Source organism: Saccopteryx leptura, chromosome 12 (genome assembly GCF_036850995.1).
Source record: "Saccopteryx leptura isolate mSacLep1 chromosome 12, mSacLep1_pri_phased_curated, whole genome shotgun sequence".
Taxonomy (NCBI): Eukaryota; Metazoa; Chordata; class Mammalia; order Chiroptera; family Emballonuridae; genus Saccopteryx; species Saccopteryx leptura.
This window is the reverse complement of record NC_089514.1, coordinates 57,047,204-57,073,750: the sequence shown is the minus strand read 5'-3', so window position 1 is coordinate 57,073,750 and position 26,547 is coordinate 57,047,204. Positions and strand designations below refer to the sequence as shown.

General features: G+C 39.1%; 1 protein-coding gene across 4 annotated transcripts in view; it reads right to left on the bottom strand.

Moving 5' to 3' along the window:
- The window catches only part of DMTF1 (cyclin D binding myb like transcription factor 1), a 55,183-nt gene extending 28,917 nt beyond the window's left edge, over nt 1-26,266 (bottom strand). Inside the window, exons 1-5 of one of the 4 annotated variants that reach the window (XM_066353807.1) lie at nt 26,128-26,266; nt 10,997-11,109; nt 9,378-9,494; nt 7,453-7,575; nt 641-732 (exon numbers count right to left, since the gene is read on the bottom strand). In XM_066353807.1, the coding sequence (XP_066209904.1) occupies nt 641-732; nt 7,453-7,575; nt 9,378-9,486 (324 nt within the window). In that variant the 5' untranslated portion in view covers nt 9,487-9,494; nt 10,997-11,109; nt 26,128-26,266. Of the gene's footprint in view, nt 1-640; nt 733-7,452; nt 7,576-9,377; nt 9,495-10,996; nt 11,110-25,741; nt 26,060-26,127 lie in introns of those variants that run through there. The other 3 variants (XM_066353808.1, XM_066353809.1, XM_066353810.1) reach the window with 3 other exon arrangements.
- Between the last annotated feature and the right edge of the window lie 281 nt (nt 26,267-26,547).

Here is a 26,547-nt window from a genome sequence, read left to right as displayed (position 1 = left end):
CCAGCAATGTCCAACCAATAAATCTTAGGAATAAACCTATCATGGTGATTAGTTGCTATCTTCGGGCAAATACTTAATGCCTTATGGCTTAAATTTTCCTGATGAAGAGTTAGAATCATTATTTAAGTCGTATAATGTTAAACATGTAAACGGCCACTGAACAAAGCAAATAAATGATTAAATTTTAACAATAGTCAACACTGTCAATAATAAATGAGTTAAGTGAGTATAGCAGGAGGTTCAGGTACCTAAAGCATATTTATCTGTGTTTAGTACAAAGGTATTAATAAGTTCTCCAGTATTTCACCTACACTTTTCACTACTTCATACATAAATCTTTTTAAATTACCCAGTCTTTATTTAGTATGCTGTTGCTTTTCAAAAGAAGGCTTTTTGAGTGAGTTGTAGCATACATGTTTATAATATATGCAGGCTTAGAAACCTAAAAATAAGTATTTCGCCCCATGAATACCTCTTGCAATCACAAAGTACTGTATATATTTAAAAATTTCTTAGTTCCTAATTAATTTTTAAGCTCTCATCTCAATTTTGTGGTCAGACAAATATGTTCACACTGTTTTATCACCTAAGGTATGTGTAAAAGATAAGTCTTCCTGCAGCCAGTGAAGACTTACTGTACCTGGATCTGTGTGACAGTTCCCTCAGTAATATCATCTGCCACATCTGTGGTTGCTGTCATGGTCACCTCAAAGCTCTGATCATTTTCTGAAACTTCAAGGAAAAGAACAGTTCAATGCTAGAATAATAGCAGGTTTTAATATTTTTTAAAATCCATGGGAAAAATGTGACCTCCTAATTTCCTAACACATTCTTTGCTATGATATAAATAATATATATATATCATACATGCACTTAACCATTATTTATTATACACTAATACACACTAAGTATTGTTCTCTGAGTTATGTGGAGACAGTAGTGAGCAAAAGAAACAAAAATCCTGCCTTTATGTCCCCTTTTATTCTAGTTGGTTAAACACAAAATGATGGTGATAATAAAAAAAAATACAGTAGGAAAGGGAATGTGTTGGAAGTGAGGAAGGGTATTTGACATTTCAGCTAGGAGGCCAGGAATAGTAACCACCTTGGAACAAAGAGAAGAAGGGAGCTAGTCCTGTAGGATCTTGAGAAAGAGTGCCTCAGGCTGAGGGTAAAGGCTCTGAGATGGAGTATATCTGGATTTTCCCAGAAATAGCAAGGAAGGCGGTATGGCCAAGGCAGACTGAACAAGAACAGTAGAAACTCTGTGGAAACCTGTAAGCCACTATAAAGACTCTGGCTCTAACTTTTAGACAGGAAACCAATGGAAGGTTAAGAGAAGTGATATAATCTTTTACTTTAACAGCTAACAGCATCACTCTGGCTGCTATGGAGAAAATAGCCGCAAGGGCTGCAATGAGATCAGTTAAGAAGCTAATTTCAAAAATCTTAGTAAGAGACAGTGGCTTGGACTAGAGTGAAAGCCACTCTAAAGTGAGGAGAAGTAGTTCAAATTGTGGATATATTTTGATGGTAGAGCCATTAGAATTTGAAGATAAATCAAGTACAAGAGAAATGGAAAAGTCAAGGATATTAGTTTTTTTTTAAATCTCACTAAATTGAAAAAATGTATTTGCTATGACTTGAGATAAAGAAGATTATATAAGTCAATTTCAGAAACTGAGTTTTAAACACATCAGTTTGAGATACCTAATAAACATCTAGAGTTAAAGAGAGAAACCTGGACTGGAATAATCTGGGAGACGTCGCCAGAGATAGGACTTTTAAATCATAAATTCAAGGGAGTACAAACAGAAAACAGAAGTAGTCTAAGAACTGAGTCCTGGGGCACGCCACATGTAGAGGCTGAAAGGATTTGAACAAGTCAGCGTAAGAGACTGAGAAGGAATGGACAGAAAGGTAGAAGAAAACTAGAGAAATGTATTCCCTGGAACCCATGTGACAACATGTTTCAGGGAGGAGGGAGTGATTAATATTGTCAAAAATTGTGGACAGATTGGGTAAGACAAAGACTGAAAAAATACCTCCACTGGATTTAGCAACAAAAAGGTTTCTGGAGACTTGAGAAAAACAGCTCTGGTGAAGTGACAGAATGAAAGTCTGACTGGAGGGGTGTAAGGAAGAACAGAAGAAGTGGGGACAAGAACAGGAAATTCAAGGTATTCTGTTCTTAAGGAGAGAAATTGGGTGGGGGCTAAAAGTGGGCTGACGGGACATTTTAAAGAAGAAAATCCAGAATGTTTATAACAAAAACAATCCAGTAGAGAAGGAAAAATGGATGACTCAAGAGAAAAAAAGAAATCACTGCAACAACATCCGTGAGTAGGCAAAGGGGATAGGGTCTAATAAAAAGAAAGGCTGGCTGTCTTCAGCTAGGAAAAAAGAGAATACTGTATATGGACATACATAGATGGAGCTGTATATTTGTGACAGTGAAAACTCACAGAAATTACTATGTATATTTTCTAGCTACTTCAATTTTCTCAGTAAAGTAGGAAGCAAGGTTATCAGTTGAGAGTAAAAAATGTAGACAAAGGATTAGAGGTTAAGAGACACAGTCATCTCAGTGGGAGAAAGAAAAGTATGGTGGAGTTATGTATGGTGTGACTAGTAAGCAACACCATAAGCTCATTTCAAGTTAATGATTATCAGTTTAAAGTGAGACCAGTCAGTTTGCTTGTGCTACTTTTCTATCAGACATAGACATAAATAGGCAGAGAGATTTAACCTAGGTTATAGTTTTACCAAAGAACAAAGAAGTGAGGGAAGGAAAAAAGGACTTGATGGTAAATTCAATGATAACCATAAAACTGAAACTAGATAAGGAGGAAACAGTATACAAAGTGGAGAAGGAACAAAGAATAAGTGGTAAGATCAATGAGTGCTAGGGAGCAAAGGATCACAAGAGTTTTTAATAAGAGTATTAAGAGCAAGTAAGCTGGAAACATGGGAAGCAGTGGAAGGAAAACAAAATTTGAAATAGAAATCAAACGGACTCCAGTTAATAGGAAATAGCAAAAGTGGTAACAGTAGTGATAAGACAGTATGAAGGACAAAAGGAATAAGAGGCTAAGGTATTGCAACAATCATTTAAATGAGTAATCACCAAGGGTTATAACTATGAATAGGAAATGGAGTGAATGTGGTGGCAGGTGACTGCTAAAACAAGGGATCAGTGGGTGATCTGGACTGATTACCATGTGAGTTGAGAGACTTATAAGGCTCAGACAAATAAATGTTATCAGTTTTATAAAGCATGTAAATAAAATCTGAATATTAAAAGTAAATTTGAAGTTAAATATTAAAAAATATTTGCCTCCTCGGCCCTGGCCGGTTTGCTCAGTGGTAGAGCATCGGCCTGGCGTGCAGGAGTCCTGGGTTCGATTCCCGGCCAGGGCACACAGGAGAAGCGCCCATCTGCTTCTCCACCCCTCCCCCTCTCCTTCCTCTCTGTCTCTCTCTCCCCCTCCCGCAGCCAAGGCTCCATTGGAGCAAAGTTTGCCTGGGCGCTGAGGATGGCTCTGTGGCCTCTGCCTCAGGCGCTAGAATGGCTCTGATTGCGGCAGAGCGACGCCCCAAGATGGTCAGAGCATCGCCCCCTGGTGGGCATGCCGGGTGGATCCCGGTCGGGCGCATGCGGGAGTCTGACTGCCTCCCAGTTTCCAACTTTGGGAAAAAAAAAAAAAATTTGCCTCCTCAAAGTCCAGCAAATGACTTGGCCATTCAATCAGTCCCAGATGACAGTGACAGATATAGGACTTCATGCTTTTATGGGACTTTTTTAAAATGTAGAAACTTTCCTAAGTTGATTTTATCAGCATACTTTTTACAAATCCAGAGAATATATCAGTACTTCAAGCCTGCTTTTCATGAATTCAGTCTTATTGTAAATATTAGGCTCCAGAATGCCCTCCACATATGATACACTATTACCCATCAAGCAGCTCATGTAGTTTTATGTCAGTACAGCCATATTACGTATCTTAGCCAGTTATGTGAATGAGGGTGTAAAGAATTCAGAGTAACATCACGAAAAAGAACAAAATATCAAGTATACCTTAAACCTATAATCATGATCAAGGTACTGTCCTTTAATAAAATGAATGAACCATTCAAAATAATCACTCAAAAATTCTGGCTTAAAAAAAAAAAATTCTGGCTTAATGAATAAGTCCTGAGGATGTAATAATATACAGCATGGTTGTCGGGAGCTGATCAACGACTGCTGGCTGACAAGGTCACAGCAGGAGAAGACCCACAAATGCTGGCTGATAAAGTCACAGCAGAAGAAGATCAAAAACTGCTTATTGACAAAGTCACTGCAGTGAAGACCAATGGCTGTGGGGTGACAAAGTCACCGCAAAGGAAAGGCACAATGATACTTCCCCCTTTGACCTTTTGAATTAATCTGGCCTTATATCCCCCCTTTTCTGGGTGTGTGCTATTATTTGTAGCACAGGGATAATAGTACCATGCTTTCCCTGTAGATTTGTAGTAATTTCTTTGAAAATGAGACAGAAGGTGTAAGTTCCACAGAGAAGCCTGTAAGCCCCTTGAACTGGGCTCATAAACATAAGAGGCTGGCCATGATATCCCTCATAAAGGGTTAAGTTTGTAGGAGAATTTCTTCTTATTAATCATATTAGAAAGAATAAAGTTAGAACTTAACTAGTGTATGAATATAGTAAATGAATAAAGTTTAACTAGACATTAGAATCTTAGGTAAGGTGTAGTAGAGTAGCCTGTTGCATGGCCTTGGATAGGAGTGCAGTTGGCTAGTAAAGAATGTTTTGTTAAAAGACTTGTTTTGTCACTGAAGGCAGTTGCTGGGCTTTTCTCAGTAAAACATTCTCATGAGATTTTTGTATTTTCCAAGAATAAGGAGAGGAATGTGGTAGGATTCATAGCAGCAATAGCAATTAATGCCTTCTGATATTATGTTGCTACTAGCTATCTTGCAGGTGCACTCTATGTATCTTTAAGTAAAAGTTACTCTTAATGCTATGTTAGTTTCTTAAATAGCAAGCCTTTTGTAGTCTTATGAAAAAAGAATTAGGACACTACATGAACTCAAGGCTATTTGCCTGAGCAAGCGGTGGTCCTTTGCTAGTCCTTGATGATTTCGTCTGCTATCTCTCTCTGCGCCCTTGACTCACAACAGTAAAATAGTTATTAATTAGTACTAATCTTTTAGAAGTTTGTACCAATATTGTTATTGCTATTCAAGTTATTGTTAACTGTACTTTGAATGACTTACCACCTGATTTGTAGCTTATAGATATGAATTAACTGTTATCTGGAAATATGTAACCATAGTGAAACTAAAACAATGATGTATTCAAAATACCATGTGATTGTAACTTAGTGTGTGTGCATAAAAAGTAAAGTTAGACCAGCCATTGGCAGAGATGCCTGGCAGTAAATGCTAACCAGAGAATAAAGAGAAAGAAAAGAATTCGGCTCTCTCACTAGATTTCGCCGACGCCGTCTCCTCCTGTGGGACCCCTGGATCCCCCCTGGGGCTGGACCCCGGCACATGGTGACTATAGTTACCAATACTGTTTTCTTGAAAGTTGTTGAGAGACTATATATTAAGTTATCATATAAGAAAAAATTCATAACTATGTGTGGTGATGGATGTTAACTAGACTTACTGTGGTGATAATTTCATAATATATAAATGTACCAAATCATGTTGTACACTTGGAACTAACATGTTACAGATCAATTATAGCTGAATAAAAAATAATTGTAGCTTAGAAAATGTCTATATAGGATTGTACCTGTACAGATAGGCCAATCAAGTTTTAAAACTGAATCACAACATAATGATAGTCAAATTAGGAGAGAGTTTAAAAAATTATATGAATCATCATTAGAAGGAAAGTTCATTTAATTAGAAATAGATTGTTTGTAGAGTCACAACTGGAAGCAATATTACCAATATGATTATCAACACTGTCTTTCAATAAAGTCTCACAGTAAACTGATACTAAAGGCTTTCTTTTCTGTTAATTTAATAAGTATTGAACTCTAAATACAGAGTTCAAACTCTAAATCTACTTGTGAAAACACAGTTTTCCACAATGAAAGCCTAGTCTCAGTTTTTTTCCACTGGATGGTGATTTGGCTTGATGATCAGTGCAAAATGAAAGTTCTCTGATATGGCAAGACTCTCCTTTATGCAGAGTGCCTCTAAGAGCCTTGCACCCCAACCCACTGCCATGGACTAAGACTCCTGCTGCAACGGTGTGGGGCACCACAGTCAGTAAGAGTCCCTGTATGTGAAATAAATGAGAAATGGAGTATAACATTACAGTTGTTGTGTTGTAGACTTTTACCAACAGTATTCTACCTGAAATACTACACCTCCTTAGAATCCAGTCTATTCTAAATAATCTTCGAATATGAACACGGTAAAAACTTTCTTAGTGAAAATAAACTAATTAATTAGACTCCTATCTAACTTCCACTTAGTTATTTACCATATGAAGAGGCAGTATAGCATTGGGATTATGAGTATGAATTACAAGAACCAGAATGACTAGGTGTGACCTTAGTTATTATACCTCTCTCTGCCTTAGTTTCATCATTTATAAAATTGGGGTAATATCCCTACTCTAGAGCATGCTTTAAAGTGAATATGCTTCTTGTGGGTTGTGTGTGAAAAATCCTATTTTTATTAAACAAAGCAAGAACATACAGGTAGTACATTAAATATTAAAAAAAAGCATATTGACCCTGGCCGGTTGGCTCAGTGGTAGAGCATCGGCCTGGTGTGCAGGAGTCCTGGGTTCGATTCCCGGCCAGGGCACACAGGAGAAGCACCCATCTGCTTCTCCACCCCTCCCCCTCTCCTTCCTCTCTGTCTCTCTCTTCCCCTCCCGCAGCCAAGGCTCCATTGGAGCAAAGTTTGCCCGGGCGCTGAGGATGGCTCTGTGGCCTCTGCCTTGGCGGCTAGAATGGCTCTGATTGCAGCAGAGCGACGCCCCAAGATGGGCGGAGCGTCGCCCCCTGGTGGGCGTGCCGGGTGGATCCCAGTCAGGCGCATGCAGGAGTCTGTCTTACTGCCTCCCTGTTTCCAGCTTCGGAAAAATACAAAAAAAAAAAAAAAAAAAAAGGCATATCCATGATATTAAAATTTCATGGGGGGGAGACTGATCAGGAAAAAAAATGTTTAAAAAGACTACTGGACAGGGGTGAGGGGGTAATAATAAAAAGGTTGAGATGATTAGACAATATATGTAAAAGCATTTAGAACACACCTGGCACATATATAAACACTAAGCCTTAGTTAAAAGGAGGGTTTTTTTATGAAATAAAGAGAAAAATAATGGGTTTAAGTATACCTTCAAATGCCAATTAAATCTCCTGCAAGCTAAAATTTGATTTTAAAAGGAAACTCTGCTCTTAATAATGCACAGTGACTTACGTGGAAGCGCAACAACTGATATGCAAGGAGTAGACTCATCAACACTCTGATCATCCTCAGAAGACAGACAAAGTCTTTTATGCGGAGGTTCAGTACTATCTTCTGAGTCTATTTCATCAGCTTCTGATGAAACAAAACAAAAACAAACAAAAATCTCAAAACCTTCAAAACAAGAAAAACACAAAATCTTAAAGAAATGGCTGTAAACAGCTGTCTTACCAATTTGCTCACTTAATTAAACCCAGCTGTACAAGTGATACTACAAACAATATTGCCTTCTGTATGTCTAGTGCGGTACCTCAGTTCCTACTCTTCTGACAAGAACTATAATAAGGTGCCATTTCTTGAACATTACACTTTTGTGCTATCAACTATCTGGCTTTCCAAATATTTCCCATGTAAAGATAAGGACTTGTTATTTAATTCACTCACAAATATTTACTGAGTGCCTACTATGTGCTAAGTACTGGGAAAAGAACAAGAAGTGATACACTGACTGTCAAGGAGCTCACAGTGTAGTGGAGATGACTAAGCAAACAATTTCAACATAGTGCTAGCAATTTCAAAAGAGCTATGAAGGTAGAATAAAGAGGCTGTTATACGAGCAGAGAGGAAAGACATTTAGTTTAGACCAAAGATGAAGGAAGGTTCCCTGAAGAGGTCTTCCACGTGAAAGAGAAACAGCCAGAGAAAAATTATTATTATCAGCAGTAGAGTAATAAGGAATATTAGGAAGGTAAAAACAGTCGTGAACCGCTGGCACATCAAAATACATGAAATGTAGCAGGAAGTGAGTCTGGAAGGAAGGCTGAGATGATGGGAGATCTATGTGCCAAATTAAAGAACCTGAATTATATTCTATAAACTACGGTAAGCTTTACACTTCCTACACTGTTTAGTATCATGACCAACGTCTTCACAGTGTGAAAGAAGTAGGCGTGGCAGACTGGTTAAAAGGCTACTAGAGATACCCAGGTGAGAAACTGAACTAAGAAAGGGGCACCTGAGACAGAGAGGAAGGAAGTGATTCAAGAAACATAATTCTATCAACAAATCTTCATGATGGAATGAATATGGGAGATTAGAAAAGAACACAAATCTGAATGAAATAACCTAGGGACTAAGTATGGAGTGAAAAGAGAAGACAAAAACCTAGGTTGAGCAAAGGTGAACTTAAAGCAAAATAAACAATAAATTATAAAGAATAGAGAAATAAAATCATAAGCCCCAAGGCTGCTGAATCTTAATTCATTACCTGATCATACTAAATCTTATTCAGAGTCATATAAAATCCTCTAACTCAGGTTCTAGCAAAAAAACAAAAACAAAAACAGAAAAAAACACAAAAAAAACAAAACCCCAACAACTGTTCATTGATACATATTGGCATTACTACCTCTACATTTTCTGATGCACTACATATACTCTGTTGAGGAACTGTATCATAGTTAATCCAATATCACCTTAGAATACTCAACAGATGTTACTTATAAATAGCTACTCATATGAGATTAAAATTTATGGTAAATTTAAATATACCAAAGTATATTTTTAAAAATATAGAAATAAAAATATAAATTAAGATAAATTCATGAGCCCTGACCAGAAAGCTCAGTTGGTTAGAGTGTCCTCTCGATAAGCCAAGATTGCAGGTTCAATCCCAGGTCAAGGCACATGTAAGAATCAACCAACAAATAGGTGGAACAACAAATCAATGTTTCTGTTTCTCTCTCTCTCTACCCCTTCCTCTCTCTAAAATAAATTTAAAAAAAAATCCATTTAAAGATTAATTTATGATCCTAAGAGATAACTTCCTTTTCTATAGTCCTAGCCTAAGCTGTCTATCTGGATAATAGAGATCAAAGGTGACATAAAAATCAAGAAATCCAAAATTATTCACAGTTCTGTTTGCCAAGTTTTCCTACCATTCTGAGGGCAGTGAAGAATGAGGTTCCCTTCTGTGTCCCGAGTCAAAGTTACCGAATTCACAGTCTCTACTGTCACTGTGTCAGAATCTTCTTCAACTGTGCTCATACTCAAATCTGTACAAGAACAGATTTCAGATTAGGTTTTAAAAATTATTTATAGGCCCTGGCCGTTGGCTCAGTGGTAGTGCATCAGCCTGGCGTGCAGGAGTCCCGGGTTCGATTCCCAGCCAGGGCACACAGGAGAAGCGCCCATCTGCTTCTCCACCCCTCCCACTCTCCTTCCTCTCTGTCTCTCTCTTCCCCTCCCACAGCCAAGGCTCCATTGGAGCAAAGTTTGCCCAGGTGCTGAGGATGGCTCTATGGCTTCGGCCTCAGGCTCTAGAATGGCTCTGATTGCGGCAGAGAGACACCCCAAGATGGGCAGAGCATCGCCCCCTGGTGGGCGTGCCGGGTGGATCCCAGTCGGGTGCATGCAGGAGTCTGTCTGACTGCCTCCCAGTTTCCAACTTCGGAAAAATACCAAAAAAAAATTAAAAAATTTATTTACAAACATGAACATAAAGTATCCTTCTAATTTCCCCCACCTCCCCTAGCAAAACCCCACAATTTTCATCTGCCTACAATGGTCTTTAATATGATATTGTAATAACTGTTCAGGTTTCAAACAGTTTTTCAAAAGTTTATACCCATTATTTAGAATTAGATATACATATAATAATCTATAAGAATTGTCTGCTAAAATAAGCTAAAAACCTATAGCAGTCACTTTTTGAAGATTTGTTTTTACCACACAATGAAAGTTGTCATGTCAGCACGTCTCACCACTTTTTAGTAATTGTTTATTGGCAGCTTTGTGATATATTTAAATGTTTAACTACTGATTATTTAGAAGATTCATCAAAACTTTTATCTTAATCTAAGAATTACTTCTCTCTACAAGTATCTAAACTCTGATATTATCTGACAAGTACAAATACTAAATAATTCCTCTTAGTTTTTTTTTTTTTTTTAACAAGTGCATATATCCATCACCGACAAAATTGCTTTTCTAATAAAGATGGAGCTAGGCCTTCTTTTTGTTTAAACTGCCATTTTACACATATAATATTTTCCTTATGTTCAGACAGACTGAATATTTAGTCTTAGAATATAGTAGTAATGACTGACAGTGGGAATTTTGTTGAATTATAATCAATGGCCTGGTTAAGTCTTCAAGCTTACCTTATAATGTTCAATGCTGCCTCAACACTCAGTTTGGTCTTGTCCACATACTTTTTACCAATTACCATAATAATACAGAGGACATAAGCCTTGATGTGTATTAATCACTCATTATTTATTAGATTACTATACACAAGATATTAGTGTTTATATAGTTACCATTTATACAAATGCATTTTCCCTAGGTAGGAAAACTTAGAATATACTTAAATTTGCATGAAGATCCAATAATTCACAAAAGTTTTAATATACAAATTACTGTTTTACAAAGACATCATTCATTTTATAATGATAAAGATGTATTCTCAAATTAAAGATAAATGGAAATCATGATCTAGTTATAATTAAAATTTGCAAATCATGAGGTGATGTCCTTGGAACAAAGGCAGGCTTACCTAGAAAACAGATGGAACAGCTATATCCCTTCCCACAGAAGCAAGTCTCCTTTCCTGAGCCGCCAGCATCACTTTCATGTTATCCAGATTGTTTCTCCCCCATGCTCCTACTGCTGCAAAGAAAACGCATTACACAATAAGGCTCATAAGTACATGTGTGTTAGCAGTATGCTGATGACACTCTGCCCTGTGCTGTGTCAACTAGAACAGTAACAAAACCAGAATTCTTAGGTAGACTTTTAGGAAATCAGCCTCTAAAAGTATTCCCAGTGAAGGGCAGAAATGATGAGATCCCAACACCTGCTAAGTTAATTCAAAAGCTGTTTCTCAATCCACTGTCTCTCATCAGGCTGCCAAATATTCTTGGAAAAAAATGGTCAATGAACTATATAGACCTAGGTACATGTAATATGACCCACAGAGTACATCAGCCATAAATATTATCAGTATCTTTTCTTTATAATTAACACTGGGGAACATCTGAGCTCCTACTCCTGGCAGGTCATCCATTTGGCTTAAATAAACTCTCACAAAAAGTCTTTTAAAAAATTAACAATGCTCTTTACATACCACCACTTCATCATCTTACAGCATTAAAAATACATCCTGGCTGCTTGATCAGGTGGTAGCACAGTGGATAGAGTGTTGGACTGGGATGCGGAGGATCCGGGTTCAAGACGCCGAGGTCTCCAGCTTGAGCGCAGGCTCATCTGGTTTGAGCAAAGCTCACCAGCTTGGACCCAAGGTTGCTGGCTAGAGCAAGGGGTCACTTGCTCTGCTGGAGTCCCCCAATCAAAGCATATATGAGAAAACAATCAATGAACAACTAAAGTGCTGCAACGAAGAACTGCCGATTCTCATCTCTCTCCCTTCCTGTCTGTCCTTATCTGTCCCTCTCGTTGACCCTCTCTGTCTCTGTCACACACAAAACAAAACATCGTGGCCCTGGCTGGTTGGCTCAGTGGTAGAGCGTTGGCCTAGCGTGTGGTAGTCCCAGGTTCAATTCCCAGTCAGGGCACACAGGAGAAGCGCCCATCTGCTTCTCCACCCCTCCCTCCCCATCTCTCTTTTCCCCTCCTGCAGCCAAGGCTCATTGGAGCAAAGATGGCCCGGGCGCTGAGGATGGCTCCATGGCCTCTGCCTCAGGCGCTAGAATGGCTACAATTGCAGAGGAGCAAAGGCCCAGAGGGGTCGAGCATCACCCCTGGAGGGCATGCTGGGTGGATCCTGGTCAAGCGCATGCAGGAGTCCGTCCATCTGCTTCCCCCCATCCCCCACTTCTCCCTTAGGAAAAATACAAAAAAAAAATTATATATATATATATATCTTGTATCGGTGAATACCCTGCCTGGGGGGGGGGGGGTAATAATCAGGCTAGAAAAGGCTAGAAAAGGTAAATTACCAGCAAACTTCTGAATGCAATGTGAAACTTACAAAAGCTGAAATAATTGTTTAAAGATTTCTTTCCATAGGCTTCTCATCTTTATCCCAAAGGCTCAACCAAAAGTTCAAAAGCACAGTAGGATTTAAGGTTCAAAGGGTTTTTTTCCCAGCCAAAACTAAGAATTAAAATTCCAATTTTTGCAGTATTCTAGTAACTCCTCTCCAGGAAGGTTATATTTGAGAACTGCTGTGCATAGTAAGTCTGCAGTGATGAGGTACAGATCTTGCTAGAGAAACCTTCAGTCAGCTATTGTATCTCATGTTATTTCTGAATCCACTAACATTTTTTAAAAGCTTATTTGCATTATCTACTGCAGAAAATGGAGAAATGTTAAAAATAAAAATAACCTATAAACTTCCCAAAACCAGAGTTCACTGTCTTTGGTGTTGTGGGTGTGAGACACTATAGTTAATAAGCAATTTTATATCCTAATTTTTAGAGTTCATTCACATTGAAAAGTGTGAAGGAAACCAATATAGTTATTTCACTGAAGTTTTCTGTATTTAAAACTTATACTACATAAAAAATGTGTCATATTACAATCTACTGTCCAGAAAGGTTGCACAAATTTACATCTCAACTATTAAGATGTAAACTCAATAAACAAACAAAAAACAGCACAATTACTTGTTTGATAGGTGCAAAATAGTTACTGGGTTAGCATTTAATGAATGTCATCTTGGGACCCAAGTTAAACTAAAACTTTGAGGAAAAAATAAAAGTGCATTAGAGAAGACACGGTGAGAAAGTAGTACAAGGAACAAGTATGAAATAGCTGGACGAAAGAACTGTGGTTACTCCTGCTGTCCAAAAGTTGAGGGTCCCTAAAGAACCTTTAGTAATCTGAAATGTAAAAGCAAAAAAAGCAAATACCATTAATTTACATGAAAAAATTTTGAGCATTCTCTGACCCCAAAATACCCTACCAAATAAATACAGGTATACACTGTTTCATTGTGCTTCAGAAATACTGCCTTTTTCTTAACAACTGAAGGTTTGTGGTGCCAGAATCAAGCAATTTGGTGCCATTTTTTCCAACAATATCTGCTCATTTCATGTCTATGTCACATTTTGGTAATTCTTGCATATTTCAACCCTTTTCATTATTATATTTGTTATGGTGATCTGTAATCAGTGATCTCTGATGTTACTATTGTAATTGTTTTGAGGTACCATCAAATGCACCCATCTATGAGAGCAAACAATAAATGTGTGTTCTGACTGCTCCACCAACTGGCCATTCCACCTCTCCATGGGTCTCCCTAATCCAAGACACTACAATATTGAAATGAAGCCAATTAATAACCCTACAATGGCTTCCAAGTGTTCAAATGAAAGAAGAGTTGCATGTCTCCCATTTTAAATCAAAATCCAATAAACAAACAAACAAACAAAAAACAGCACAATTACTTGTGCTGTCCAGTAACGGTTAAACTTAGTGAGGATGGCATGTTGAATGCCAAGATAGGCCCCTTGTACCAAAGTTAGCCAAGTTGGGAATGTAATGAAAAGTTCTTAAAGGAAATTAAGAGTGCTACTCCAGTCTGACTAGGTGGTGGCACAGTGGATAGAGCGTCGGACTGAGTCGCAGAGGAATCAGGTTCAAGACCCCGAGGTTGCTGGCTCAAGCAAGGGGTCACTCGGTCTGCTGTAGCCTCCCCTCCCGCCAAGGCACATATGAGAAAGCAATCAATGAACAACTAAGGTGCCACAACGAAGAATTGATGCTTCTCATCTCTCTCCCTTCCTGTCTCTTTGTCCCTATCTGTCCCTCTCTCTGACTCTGTCACAAAAAACCAACCAAAAAAAAAAAAAAAGAGTGCTACTCCAGTGAACACATGAACTTTTTAGGAAGGCGAAATATCTTTATTGCTGGTATGGAGAAGTTTTACTGGTCTTAATAAAAGATCCAGCCACAGCACTGTCTTAAGCCAAAACTTAATCCAGAGCAAGGCCCTAATTCTTCAATTCTACAAAGACTAAGACAGTTGAGGAAGCTGCAGCAGAAGAAAAGTCTGAAGATAGCAGAAGTTGGTTCACAAGGTTTAAGGAAAGAAGCCATTTCCATAAAAGTGTGAGGTGACGCAGCAGTGCTGGTGTAGAAGCTGCAGCAAGTTATGGAGAAGTTCTAGCTAAGATCATTAATGAAGGTGGCTATACTAAACTATTTATTTTCAATGTAGATGAAACAGCCTTAAGTTAGAAGATGCCATCTAGGACTTTCATAGCTATAAAGAAGTTGATGCTTGGCTTCAAAGAACAGGCTGACTCTCTTGTTAGGGACTACTGCTGGTGACATTAAGTTGAAGCCAGTGCTCACTTACCATTCTGAAAATCCTAGAGCCCATAGGAATTATGCTCAATATACTTTATAAATGGAACAAAAAAGCCTAGAAGACAACACATCAGTTTACAGCATAGTATGTTAAATATTTTGAGTCCACTGTTGAGACCTATTGCCCAAGAAAGATTCCTTTCAAAATATGTACTGCTCACTGACAATGCACCTGGTCATTCAAGAGCTCTGAGGGAGATATATTATGAGACTGATGCAAATTTTGCATGCCTACTAACAATAATACAGCATCCATTCTGCACCTCAGGGATCAAAGAGAATTTTTACTTTCATGTTTTATTAAGACATACAATTTGTAAGACTATAGCTGCAATAGATTGTAACTCCTCTGATGGATCTGAGCAGTCAGCTGGCAATCTCCTGGAAAGGATTCACCATTCTAGATGCCATTAATACTTGTGACTCATGGGAAGTAAAAATATCAAATTAACAAAGGATTAGAAAAAGTTGATTCTGAACCTCATGGATGAATTTGAGGAGTTCAAGACTTCAGTGGAGAATGGGAGAACATATTTGCCAATGATACATCTGATAAGATACCCAAAATTTATGAAGAATTTACACAATTCAAAACCAAGAAATCCAATTAAAAAATGGGTAAAGACCCTAAACAGACACTTCTCCAGAGTACAGATGGCCAATTTACATATGAAAAGATTCTCAACATCACTAATCATCCAAGTAATGCAAATTAAAACTACAATGATATTGTCACAAACCTGTCCGATTGGCTATCGTCAATAAGGGTGTGAAGAAAAGGGAGCTCTCGTGCACCATTGGTGGGAATGCAGATTGATGCATCTTACTGTGGAACAGAGTGTGGAGATTGCTCAAAAAATTAAAAATGGAACTTCCTTATCACCCTGTGATTCCACTTCTGAGATCCAAAGAAACCCAAAACACTAATTTAAAAGGATATAAGCACCCTATGTTTATTGCAGTGTTCTTTACAACAGCCAAGATAATGGCAGGGATCCAAGTACCCATAAACAGTGAAAGATGTGGTACACATTTATACAATGAAATGTTACTCAAGAATAAAAAAGACCAAAATCTTACCATTTTCAACAGCATGAATGGACTTAGAGGGTATTATGCTAAGGCAATACTACATGACTTCATATATATGTGGAATCTAAAGAACAATATAAACCAACAAGCAAAACAGAAACAGACTCACAGAGTAGACTGATGGTTGCCACAGGGCAGGGGGATTGGGGGATTGGAGGATTGGGTGGAAAAGATGAAGGGATTGAGAAGTACAGATTGGTATTTACAAAACAGTCATGGAAATGTAAAATACAGAACAGGAATATAGCCAATAGCTTAATAACTATGTATGATGCCAGGTGGTACTGGAAATATCAGGGGGATCACCTTGTAAAGTACGTGATTGTCTAACCACTATGCTGTACACCTGAAACTAATACAAATAATTAAATGTAAACTGTAACTGAAAAATTTAAAAAGACTTGTAGGAGGAAGTAACTGCCAATGTGGGAGAAAAGACAATGGAACTAGCATATGTGACTACACATGAACCTACATATTTGACTGAATTGCTGCATCTCAAGGTAAAATTTGAATGGATGAGGAGTTGCTTATGATTAAAAGTGGTTTTCTGAAATGGAATCTACTGGTGAAGATTGTTGAAATGCACGAAAGGATTTAGAATATTATATAAACCTAGTTGATAAAGCAGCAGTGGCAGAGTGCACAGGAACTGACAGACTCCAGTTATGAAAGTCCTACTGTGGGCAAACTGTTACCAATAGTATCACATGCTACAAAGAAAGTGTTTCCATGAATCAACCAAATGTGGCAAATTCCATTCCCGTCTTAAGAAATTATTGGGCCCTGGCTGGTTGGCTCAGTGGTAGATCCTTGGCTAGCATATGGATGACTCAAGTTGGCCCCGGGCACTGAGGATGGCTCCATGGCCTCTGCATCAGGTGCTAAAATATGGCTCCGGTTGCAAGAGAGCAAGGGCCACAGATAGGCAAAGCATTGCCCCCTAGTGGGCTTGCCAGATGGATCCTGGTCTGGGTGCATGCGGGAGCCTGTCTCTGCCTCCCCTCCTCTCACTAAATTAAAAAAAAAGAAAAAAAAATTGTTGGCCTTGGCAGGTTGGCTCAGCAGTAGTGTTGCCCCAGCGTGTGAAGTCCCAGGTTCATTTCCCGGTAAAGGTACACAGGAGAAGTGACCGTCTGCTTCTCTACCTCTCCAGTTCTCCCTTTGCTCTCTGCCTCTCCCTGTTCTACAGCCATGGCTTGGTTGGAGCAAGTTGGCTATGGGCACTGAGGATGGCTCCTTACCTCAGTTGCTAAAATAGCTCTGTTGCTTTGCAACAGAGCAATCTCCAGATAGGCAGATCCTGGTAGAGGTGCTAGGAGTCTGCCTCCCCACCTCTTACTTAATAAAAAATAAAATTGCCACAGCTACCCCAACCTTCAGCAACCACTATGATCAGTCAGCAGCCAGCAACATAAGACCATCCACAACAAGCCAAAAGATAACTTGTTGAAGGCTTGACTGATGGTTAATATTTTTTAGCAATAAAGTATTTATGGTGCATAACTATTTTGGACATGAAGCTATTGCACACTTAATAGACTACAGTATAGTAAAATGTAACTTTTATATGCACTGGGGTAAGTCCAGTTTTATGTTGAGCATAACAGCCTGACAAGCCCTTGGGCTTTTCTAACATTTTAGGACACATCTTGCTAACAAATGCACAAAATTAATTGAGATAACACACAGATGTCCCCACAGTTTAAAGCTATAGCAGCTTGATGATGAGATGTCACATTGCCTAAATAGCTAGATGAAGAGACATCACTGCAAGTATGTGACTGCAAGCCAGCCAACTGATTAATACCAAGTCCTTAAGATAGAACCTGATTTGACAGGAGAGGAGGCTGAACAGACTACTATATAAATCTGGGGACAGTGTTGACAGGATTTTCTGAATTCAGAGGAGAGCTATCTCCAGAGGATTCTTAGGCTTTTGGCTTATACAGGTGAGTGAGTTTTGGGACACGTAAAAATATATTTCATTAAATATTGTTACTATTAGTATTAAAGATATGAGGCATCCAAACGAAGATGTCAGGTTGATAGTTGGAAGCTGGAATTCAACAGGCATTAATTAGATCAACAAATGAGAATTAATGGCATCTAAATTGTTTTTGAAGATAAGCTTAGAGAGGTTAGGAAAAGCCTCGATTCCAGTTCTGGAGCACTCTGTAACAAACAGGTGGAAGTCAAATGGTACATAAACAAGCAAAGAAGACTGAAAGGATCAGCCTGTAGTACAGGGGTCAGAAACCTATGGTTCACAAGCCAGATGTGGCTCTTTTGATGGCTGCATCTGGCTCGCAAATTTTTAATTAAAAAAAAAAAAGTTAAAAACAAAACATTCTCATGTATTACAATCCATTCATTTCCTACTGTTCATGTTCATGGTTGTGGATGGCTGGAGCCAATCACAGCTGTCCTCCAGGACACCACCAAATTTTTATTGGATAATGCGTAAGGTACACGGGTCGTTGTATGGCTCTCACAGAATTACATTTTAAAATATGTGGTGTTCATGGCTCTCTCAGCCAAAAAGGTTCCCGACCCCTACTGTAGTATAAGATGAAAGCTAACAGATATTAACTAAGAGGCACAAACATGTCTTTCAAGGAGCATCAAGTAGTCTTCTGTGCTAAGAAGGACTACTTAGGATATATATGATAGAGAAGTGACTATCTGATGTGGCAATACTGAGAACATTTAGGACCTTAATGTAAATAGTTTCAGCGTAGTGGGGCCAGAAGCTCTACTGGACAGAGAAACTGGAAGTAGGAAAGGCAATACAAACAGGTATTTTTATGAGAATTCTAGCTACTGTAAGGGTCAAGACAGATGTTATTTAGAAGAGCACATCGGTATTCTGATAGAACTATTAGAGTGACTGAGCAATGTTGGTGAATAAACTGACCTAAGATACAAAGTTGAGTATTTTAGTGCCTTGTATTCTAATTCATTATACATGGAACTATGCTGATCTTATGGACCAGTTCCCCATTTGATTTATCTGGGAAATATGTCAGGAAGATTTCCAATTCTACCATCAATTTTTTTGTCCTCTTTGGGACAAATAAATAAATACACTCAGCCCATTTAGGTCTTCCCTTCTTTCTCTGTAATGAGTTATAGTTATACCACATGCACTATTTTTACACTAATAGAAATAAAAGAGAAAAAAAATTAACCATTTTAACTGGTGAAATGGTACTTTGGACATGTTTCCATCATTTGGTAGTTATATTAAACAGAAACAATGCCCTAATAAAGCAAGGAGATACTTGAAATATGATATAAAACATTTATAATGGAGTACTTATCATAAATGAGAAATGCAATTTTCACTTACAGCGTCCAATGAGCAAGATGACACAATTTAATGCAAAACAAAAAGAACTTTTGGCAATGTTAACAGAATTAAAGAAATGAATCCTTCACCCTACTCCATTCCAGTGTTGATGTAAAGCTTTTATTTGGAGGATTATTTTAGACTGTATCTCCATCTACATGAATTGTTCTAATTTTCTAGGCAATTAAGTGACAAATATCTACTAAAAACTAAAACCAAGAAAAGTGTTGTTTCTTCCTAGTTTTGGGGCTAGTTCTGTAGATAAATTTGTATCAGTTGCCAAGCACAGTACTAGTACAAGGGTAGATTCTATCAGCGAAGATCATGAGAAGCACGGGAACTCTTGCAAACCCTCGATGCTTTGAATTGATTCTACATTGAAAGATGTGATGAGACTACATGTTGTGAAAAACGTTCATTACTATAAGATCCTTTTATAAGGGGAAATCAAGCAAGTTACAGAACATACACCAGAATTTTATTGAATGGATTGAGAATTGAGACCCACTAGCTAAGAGGCAAAGTTTCTGGCATAGTTCAACTAATGACAGTAAGGACACATATTGTTTCATATGAAGTTATAGAATATCCCCTAATTTTTGTGAGATTTCATTTTCAGATGTCTTTTTTCAGAAAATTACTCATATTCCTCTTTAACATTTTGGTGATGATCTCCCAAGTCTTTTATCCATGTATTAACCTATCTATTTTTATTTTTACAATAACAAGATCTTACTGTCACACCTTTTGTAACATTTTTTGCACTTAACTACCTAACCGTTAACCTATTACAAACATTTTTGAGGTCTTGCTATTTTAAACTCCATACTGACCATCATCATACCTATCACTGTGTATAACTAATACTGTAGGAAATGTTTGGTTTTTTAAATTTATTTTTATTTATTTTATTTTTTTACAGAGACAGAGAGAGAGTCAGAGTGAGGGACAGACAGACAGGAACGGAGAGATGAGAAGCATCAATCATTAGTTTTTCGTTGCGCATTGTGACACCTTAGTTGTTCATTGATTGCTTTCTCCTGTGTGCCTTGACCATAGGCCTTCAGCAGACTGAGTAACCCCTTGCTTGAGCTAGCGACCTTGGGTCCAAGCTGGTGAATTTCTGCTCAAACCAGATGGGCCCACGCTCAAGCTGGTGACCTCGAGGTCTTGAACCTGGGTCTTCCGCATCCCAGTCTGATACTCTATCCACTGCACCACTGCCTGGTCAGGCTGTAGGAAATGTTTATAAGAGGAGTTCCTTAGTAATGTATAATAAAGAATCTAAAAAATGTGTTTTAAGGTATTTTTATTTTGAAGAATGAAACTCTTTGCTAAACAGAAAGTTTTAGTGTCAGAGAATAGATAACAAATTCCTACATCCAGGGTTACAGAGGGTTGTCAAAAACAAAACAAAACAAAAAAACAGACAAAGCCACAAAATAAATCTTGAATATTTATTTTATTCAAGACAGGAATGCGAAACACGTCATACTTGAAGGCTTTGAACTATGATCCCAGGCCCCAGGGATTTGCTCTTCTGTATACTTTGTGAAGTTTGAGAAGCAGAGCTATAAATGGACATAAAGCAAACTGAATTAAAGTACCTAACTAATGTTTATTATGGCTTGGTTTTAGGACAGTAAAAATAGGACTGTATGCCATAAAAAGTCAATAAAGATGTTAATGGAGTTTATTACAATAAACCTTAATAGCTTAAGATGTTGAGTTCAATTATCAATGATTGAAAACAGTATCATTAAACAGAACTACTTGGTAGTATAAGGTGAAGCATTTTAATCTGGTTTGACAGTAAGTTTACTAAAAACCCAAAATGTTATTTGTCACCCAGTGTATGATTTAAGAGCTTATGTGTACCAGCTACATTTAAGATTTCATCCACTCAAAACTAAGCACTTTATAAAAAAAGCATCAGATTTTTAAAGGAAATGCATCAAATTATCTCTATAGTCCTTTGATTAACACTAAAGTTGACTTTTAAGTGCATTTCCTCAACAGACACTAAAATATTCATAGACAGCACATAAACCTAATAAACATTTATTTTGCTACATACCATGAAGGTAAATACAGATTACCTTTGACAACTTGGTGCTTAGAAGAATGGCCAGATAACACAACACTGTACATAACCAAAATGATGGATGAAAAAAGGAGAAGAGAAAAAACCTTTCAAACAAAACAAAAAAATCCCCAAATCATCAAAAAGGCCTATTCAGTGTACTTTTTCCTAACTACTCCTTTCTGGTACCCAACCACAGAATGGGATATCTGTCCACAAACTTAAAAAAAACAAAACACCAGACTTGGTAAACAGGTTCTTTCATTTAAATTTATTGTTTACCTTTACAAAATCAAAGCAAAAACAAAACCTATTTGTGATTTCTATTACAAGAATTCTTGCACTGGCCAGATAGCTCTGTTGGTTATAGTATTGTTCCAAAGCGCCAGTTCCAAGAGATTGCCAGTTCAATCCCTGGTGAGGGCACATACAGGAATAGATTGATGTTCCTGTCTCTCCCTTCCTCTCTCTTATTATTATTTTTTTAGATTTTACTTATTCATTTTTAGAGAGGAGAGAGAGAAACAGAAACAGAGAGAGAGAAGGGGGGAGGAGCAGGAAGCATCAACTCCCATATGTGCCTTGACCAGGCAAGCCTAGGGTTTCGAACTGGTGACCTCAGCTTTCCAGGTTGATGCTTTCTCCCTTCCTCACTCTAAAATCAATAAAGAAACATTAAGCCTGACCAGGCGGTGGCACAGTGAATAGAGCGTTGGACTGGGATGTGGAGGACCCAGGTTCCAAGCCTTGAGGTCACCAGCTTGAGCGCAAACTCATCTGGTTTGAGCAGAGCTCACCAGCTTGGACCCAAGGTCACTGGCATGAGCAAGGGGTCACTCACTCTGCTGTAGCCCCCCCCCCCCCCCCCCGGTCAAGGCATATATGAAAAAGCAATCAATAAACAACTAAGGTGCCACAACAAAGAATTGATGCTTCTCATCTCTCTCCCTTCCAGTCTGTCTGTCCCTCTCTGTCTCTGTCACCCAAAAAAACAGCCTGGCCTATGGTGGCACAGTGGACAAAGTGTTGACCTGGAACATTGAGGTCACAACTTGAAACCCTGGGCTTGCCTGGTCAAGGCACATATGACAAGCAATCAATGAACAACTAAAGTGAAGCAACTATGAGCTGATACTTCTCCCTCCTCCCCCGCACTCTAAAATCAATAAAATCTTTTAAAAAAAAGAATTCTCTTTACAAAAGGAAAAGAAAAACATGTAAAAAGGATAGATTATATAAAAGCAAAAAAAAAAAAATGCCACATACATTTGATAACTGTTTTAAAATAGTTACCACACTTAGCAATAGGTTCATCACTTTCTCAGATCACTTCCTATCATTTGAGAATGCAGAGCACTCAGAATAACTAGGGAATCCTTTCTTATGGATTTTTTAATGGAAAGTAAAGTGCTAAATGTGATGGTGATAAGAGAAAATTTTGTATTAAAAGAAAACTCCATTTGAAAAGGCAGGCTAACAGGCCCCAATGTTAAATAGGCAGCCTCTATATACGATATTTAAAAAGTGGAGCTCTTTTTAAATTTTATTGCTGTTCTAAAGTTTTGATGTCTTTGCAACACCTACTTTTAAAACACTTCCCTACCCCCTTAATATTTTACCATGTATATGCCAGGCTTGAATCCCTAAGAATAAGGTCACTTGTTTCACATCATCTTACCTTCACAAGTGTTAACTTAAAGCCAATGTACTTACCGAAGCATGATAAAAGCAACTTTTCAAAATAGCAAGCTGGTATTTTCAGGACAATTTATTATGACATTCATAAATGTCTATAGATCTTGGAGACAGACAAAAAGAATGGAAAGATAAGCATTATGTAGGGAAGGTAAGGACTAGTTTTGCTGTTCTTATTTCAATACTAATAAAATCTAACTAATCTTATAAATATTCTTATCTCTCATGCTGCCTAGAAGTGAAATGAGGTAACCTTTCTCTATCTTAAAAAAAGAGTGAAAACTAAAAAAAAAAAAAGGACTAAAGTAGACACCTATCTTATTTTGATATAATTCTCTACCAGTAAACCATTTCCTAGCCATGTTCTCCTTTTAAAGCTCAAATGCTAACTCCATAACCGTTTTGATTGCTTCCCCTCAAAATACTTCTAAAACCCGAATACTCAAAGAATATTTATAAAGCATATATTTATTCATCTAATTGCTCAAAGTACAGACTTAAAGTTCTACGTAAATATGCAATGCCCAGTTACTTAGTGACTGATTAACTGTTGATGAAGTAAGGCAATAGTTTGGTTCCAACGATCTAGCTCAACTGCAATCTAAGCGATTCACACAGGACTAGATCAGACCCCAAAATCACATTTTTGGGGTGAGCCTATCAACTATAATAGTAAAAATATAGTTTGTTTGGTGGCAAATAAAAGCACTTACACTTAGTATGACTGACCAGGCGGTGGTGCAGTGGATGGAGCGTAGGACTGGGATGTGGAGGACCCAGGTTCGAGACCCGAGGTCACCAACTAGAGCACAGGCTCATCTCGTTTGAGCAAAGCTCACCAGCTTGAACCCAAGGTCGCTGGCTCGAGCAAGGGGTCACTCAGTCTGCTGAAGGACCATGGTCAAGGCACATATGAGAAAGCAATCAATGAACAACTCAAGTTTCACCTCTCATCTCTCTCTCCGTTCCTGTCTGTCCCTATCTATCCCTCTCTGACTCTCTCTGTCCCTGTAAAAAAAAAAAAAATAAAAGCACTTAGTATATAGGAATTAAAACAATGAGAGAAAATCATCACAAAACATAAAATGTACTTTTTCCCAAAAATGAAACAAGTAATGTCTTTTTCAGAAAGTTTTAAGCAATTCTTTGTCCCTTATGAATAGAGAAAAGTTTCTTCTCACGCCAGAGAGCCTGTTTTTAATTTTTTTTTAAATTCTGACAATCTTTATGTTAAGAAATATACTTTTTTTCCTAAATCTTAACTAAATTTCTAAATTTTAACCTAATCTAATATATAAAACCTTATCACTATGCTAAGTTTTTGGTGTATTACAACCATAGTCTTTAAACATTAAAATGGTGGTCAATTACTCAAATTACTAAAATATATAATACAAAATTATTTGAAATTTAAAACCAGCTCAAAAAAAGAATCTCAAGTAATGAAAAACTATGAAATCCCTTAACTGATAAGCAGGTTTTTATTTGTAAATCTTTCAACACAATGGAAGAACATTTTCTTACTTGGACTGGAGATTTATTTATTTATTTATTATTATTATTTTTTTTTGTATTTTTCCGAAGCTGGAAACGGGGAGAGACAGTCAGACTCCTGCCCGCATGCGCCCGACCCGGATCCACCCGGCACGCCCACCAGGGGGCGACGCTCTGCCCACCAGGGGGCGTCGCTCTGTTGTGACCAGAGCCACTCTAGCGCCTGGGTCAGAGGCCAAGGAGCCATCCCCAGCGCCCCGGCCATCGGCTGCGGGAGGGGAAGAGAGAGACAGAGAGGAAGGAGAGGGGGAGGGGTGGAGAAGCAGATGGGCGCTTCTCCTGTGTGCCCTGGCCGGGAATCTGGGACCCCTTGCACGCCAGGCCTACGCTCTACCACTGAGTCAACCAGCCAGGGCACTGGGACTGGTGATTAAAAGCCCTAATCGGTTCTCTGAAAAAATCAAAGGTATAATTGGCAAAAGATGAAAAAAATTCCAACTGGAAACACTTCTTCCCAAATGCTATTATTATTATAAGCTTAAAGCACTGATTACAAAGAAATTGATACAGAAGATACACTTTGTCGGATGTAGTAACGTGAAGCCTCGCCTGTCAGAAAGGAGGCACAAAACGATGAATCAAGTTAGAAAAAAAACGACACACTAAATCTGAATTTCCAAATTCAGATAGGGAAAAGAAAAAGAGGCTTACATTTCACGGAACTGTCATCCACTCCTATCTATACCGAATATTTTAACTATAAAAACGCATGCTGTCATTCAAGTGCACTGAAAGACAGCTGGCCACTTCTCTCACACCCACACCGGAGGCCCGGCTAAAAGCCTTCTACGTCCCTGAAGAGACACTCGAAGTCTATTTGAAAGGACACAAGAGATTAAAAAATTCTCAGAACTTGGTGGGGTTTAAGCATTCCTGTTCTCTGGTCGGTTCACACAGTCTTCCCGCAATCGAACCCGCGGTTCCTCCTTCTAAAGAGACCGGGACTGACAGGCAGTCCGGCCGGCAACCCCGCTGCCCTGCCCGGGCCGGGCGGCGCGAGACCGCGTCCACAAAGACGGGAGCAGACTCTGAGAGACAGACACACAGACACACAGACACACACACACACGGGATGGGTGGGGCGAGACCCACCTCTTCTTCAGTGAACTACAGAATAAAACGAAAAAATAACGACGACAACAACAAAAATAAGGGAAAACCACCAAAGAAAGCGAGTATGGCGTCCTTACTCTCCCGCATTCCCGGGCCCAATTCTCTACCGAAGCTCCCGGCCCACTCCACCCCCAGGGGTCCCGGCGCCATTTAGCTCTTCCGAAGCCGCCGCCATTTTCCGCCCCCGCCGGATCGCTGCTGCGCTTCGGCGGCTGCTCGTTCCCTGCTCTGTAGCCCCAGCCACCGCCACAGGCCCGGCCCCGAGAGGGTGGCCCTGGCCTGAGCGTGCGGGGACGGCAGCTTCAGCGTCACGAAGGCCCAGCTCCGACCCCGCCCGCGGTGCCCGGGGGCCGGCAGCTTGCGCTTGCCGACGGAGCGGGCGGGTAGCAAGGGGGCCGGACAGGATTTATTGGGCGGAGCGGCCCTGGCGGCAGTTGGGACCTGAAGGTTCCATCGCACTTACTTCCTGTTTTGGGTCCGGGCACTTTGGAAGAACCAGGATGAAGGCTCCAAAAAATACCAGGATGGAGGAAGCAGCCACGGGCAAGAGTGGCTGCAGCTGGAGCAAGCGAGCGAGACGAGCCACCGGAAACGGCGCTACGGCCACGCCCCGCCCCTCAGCCCCCGCACACTCCCCCTCCCGCTGTCCTCTACCGGGAGGCGGCCCTGAACGCCAGGCGGCACGTCACTTCCGGCCAAGTTGCAACGCGAGAAAAGATCCAAGTTTATTGGAGTTTCAGGCCAGGTTAATGTCGCGGTTATTGTGGTTGGCTGTTCTGTACCTTTCCTCCTGTTAGGAATTCTCGGTGCGGATTATCCCGCTGCTGATATGATGGAGGCTTTTCTGTTTTTTTCCGCAACTGTGGTTTTCTGGCTTTGGAGA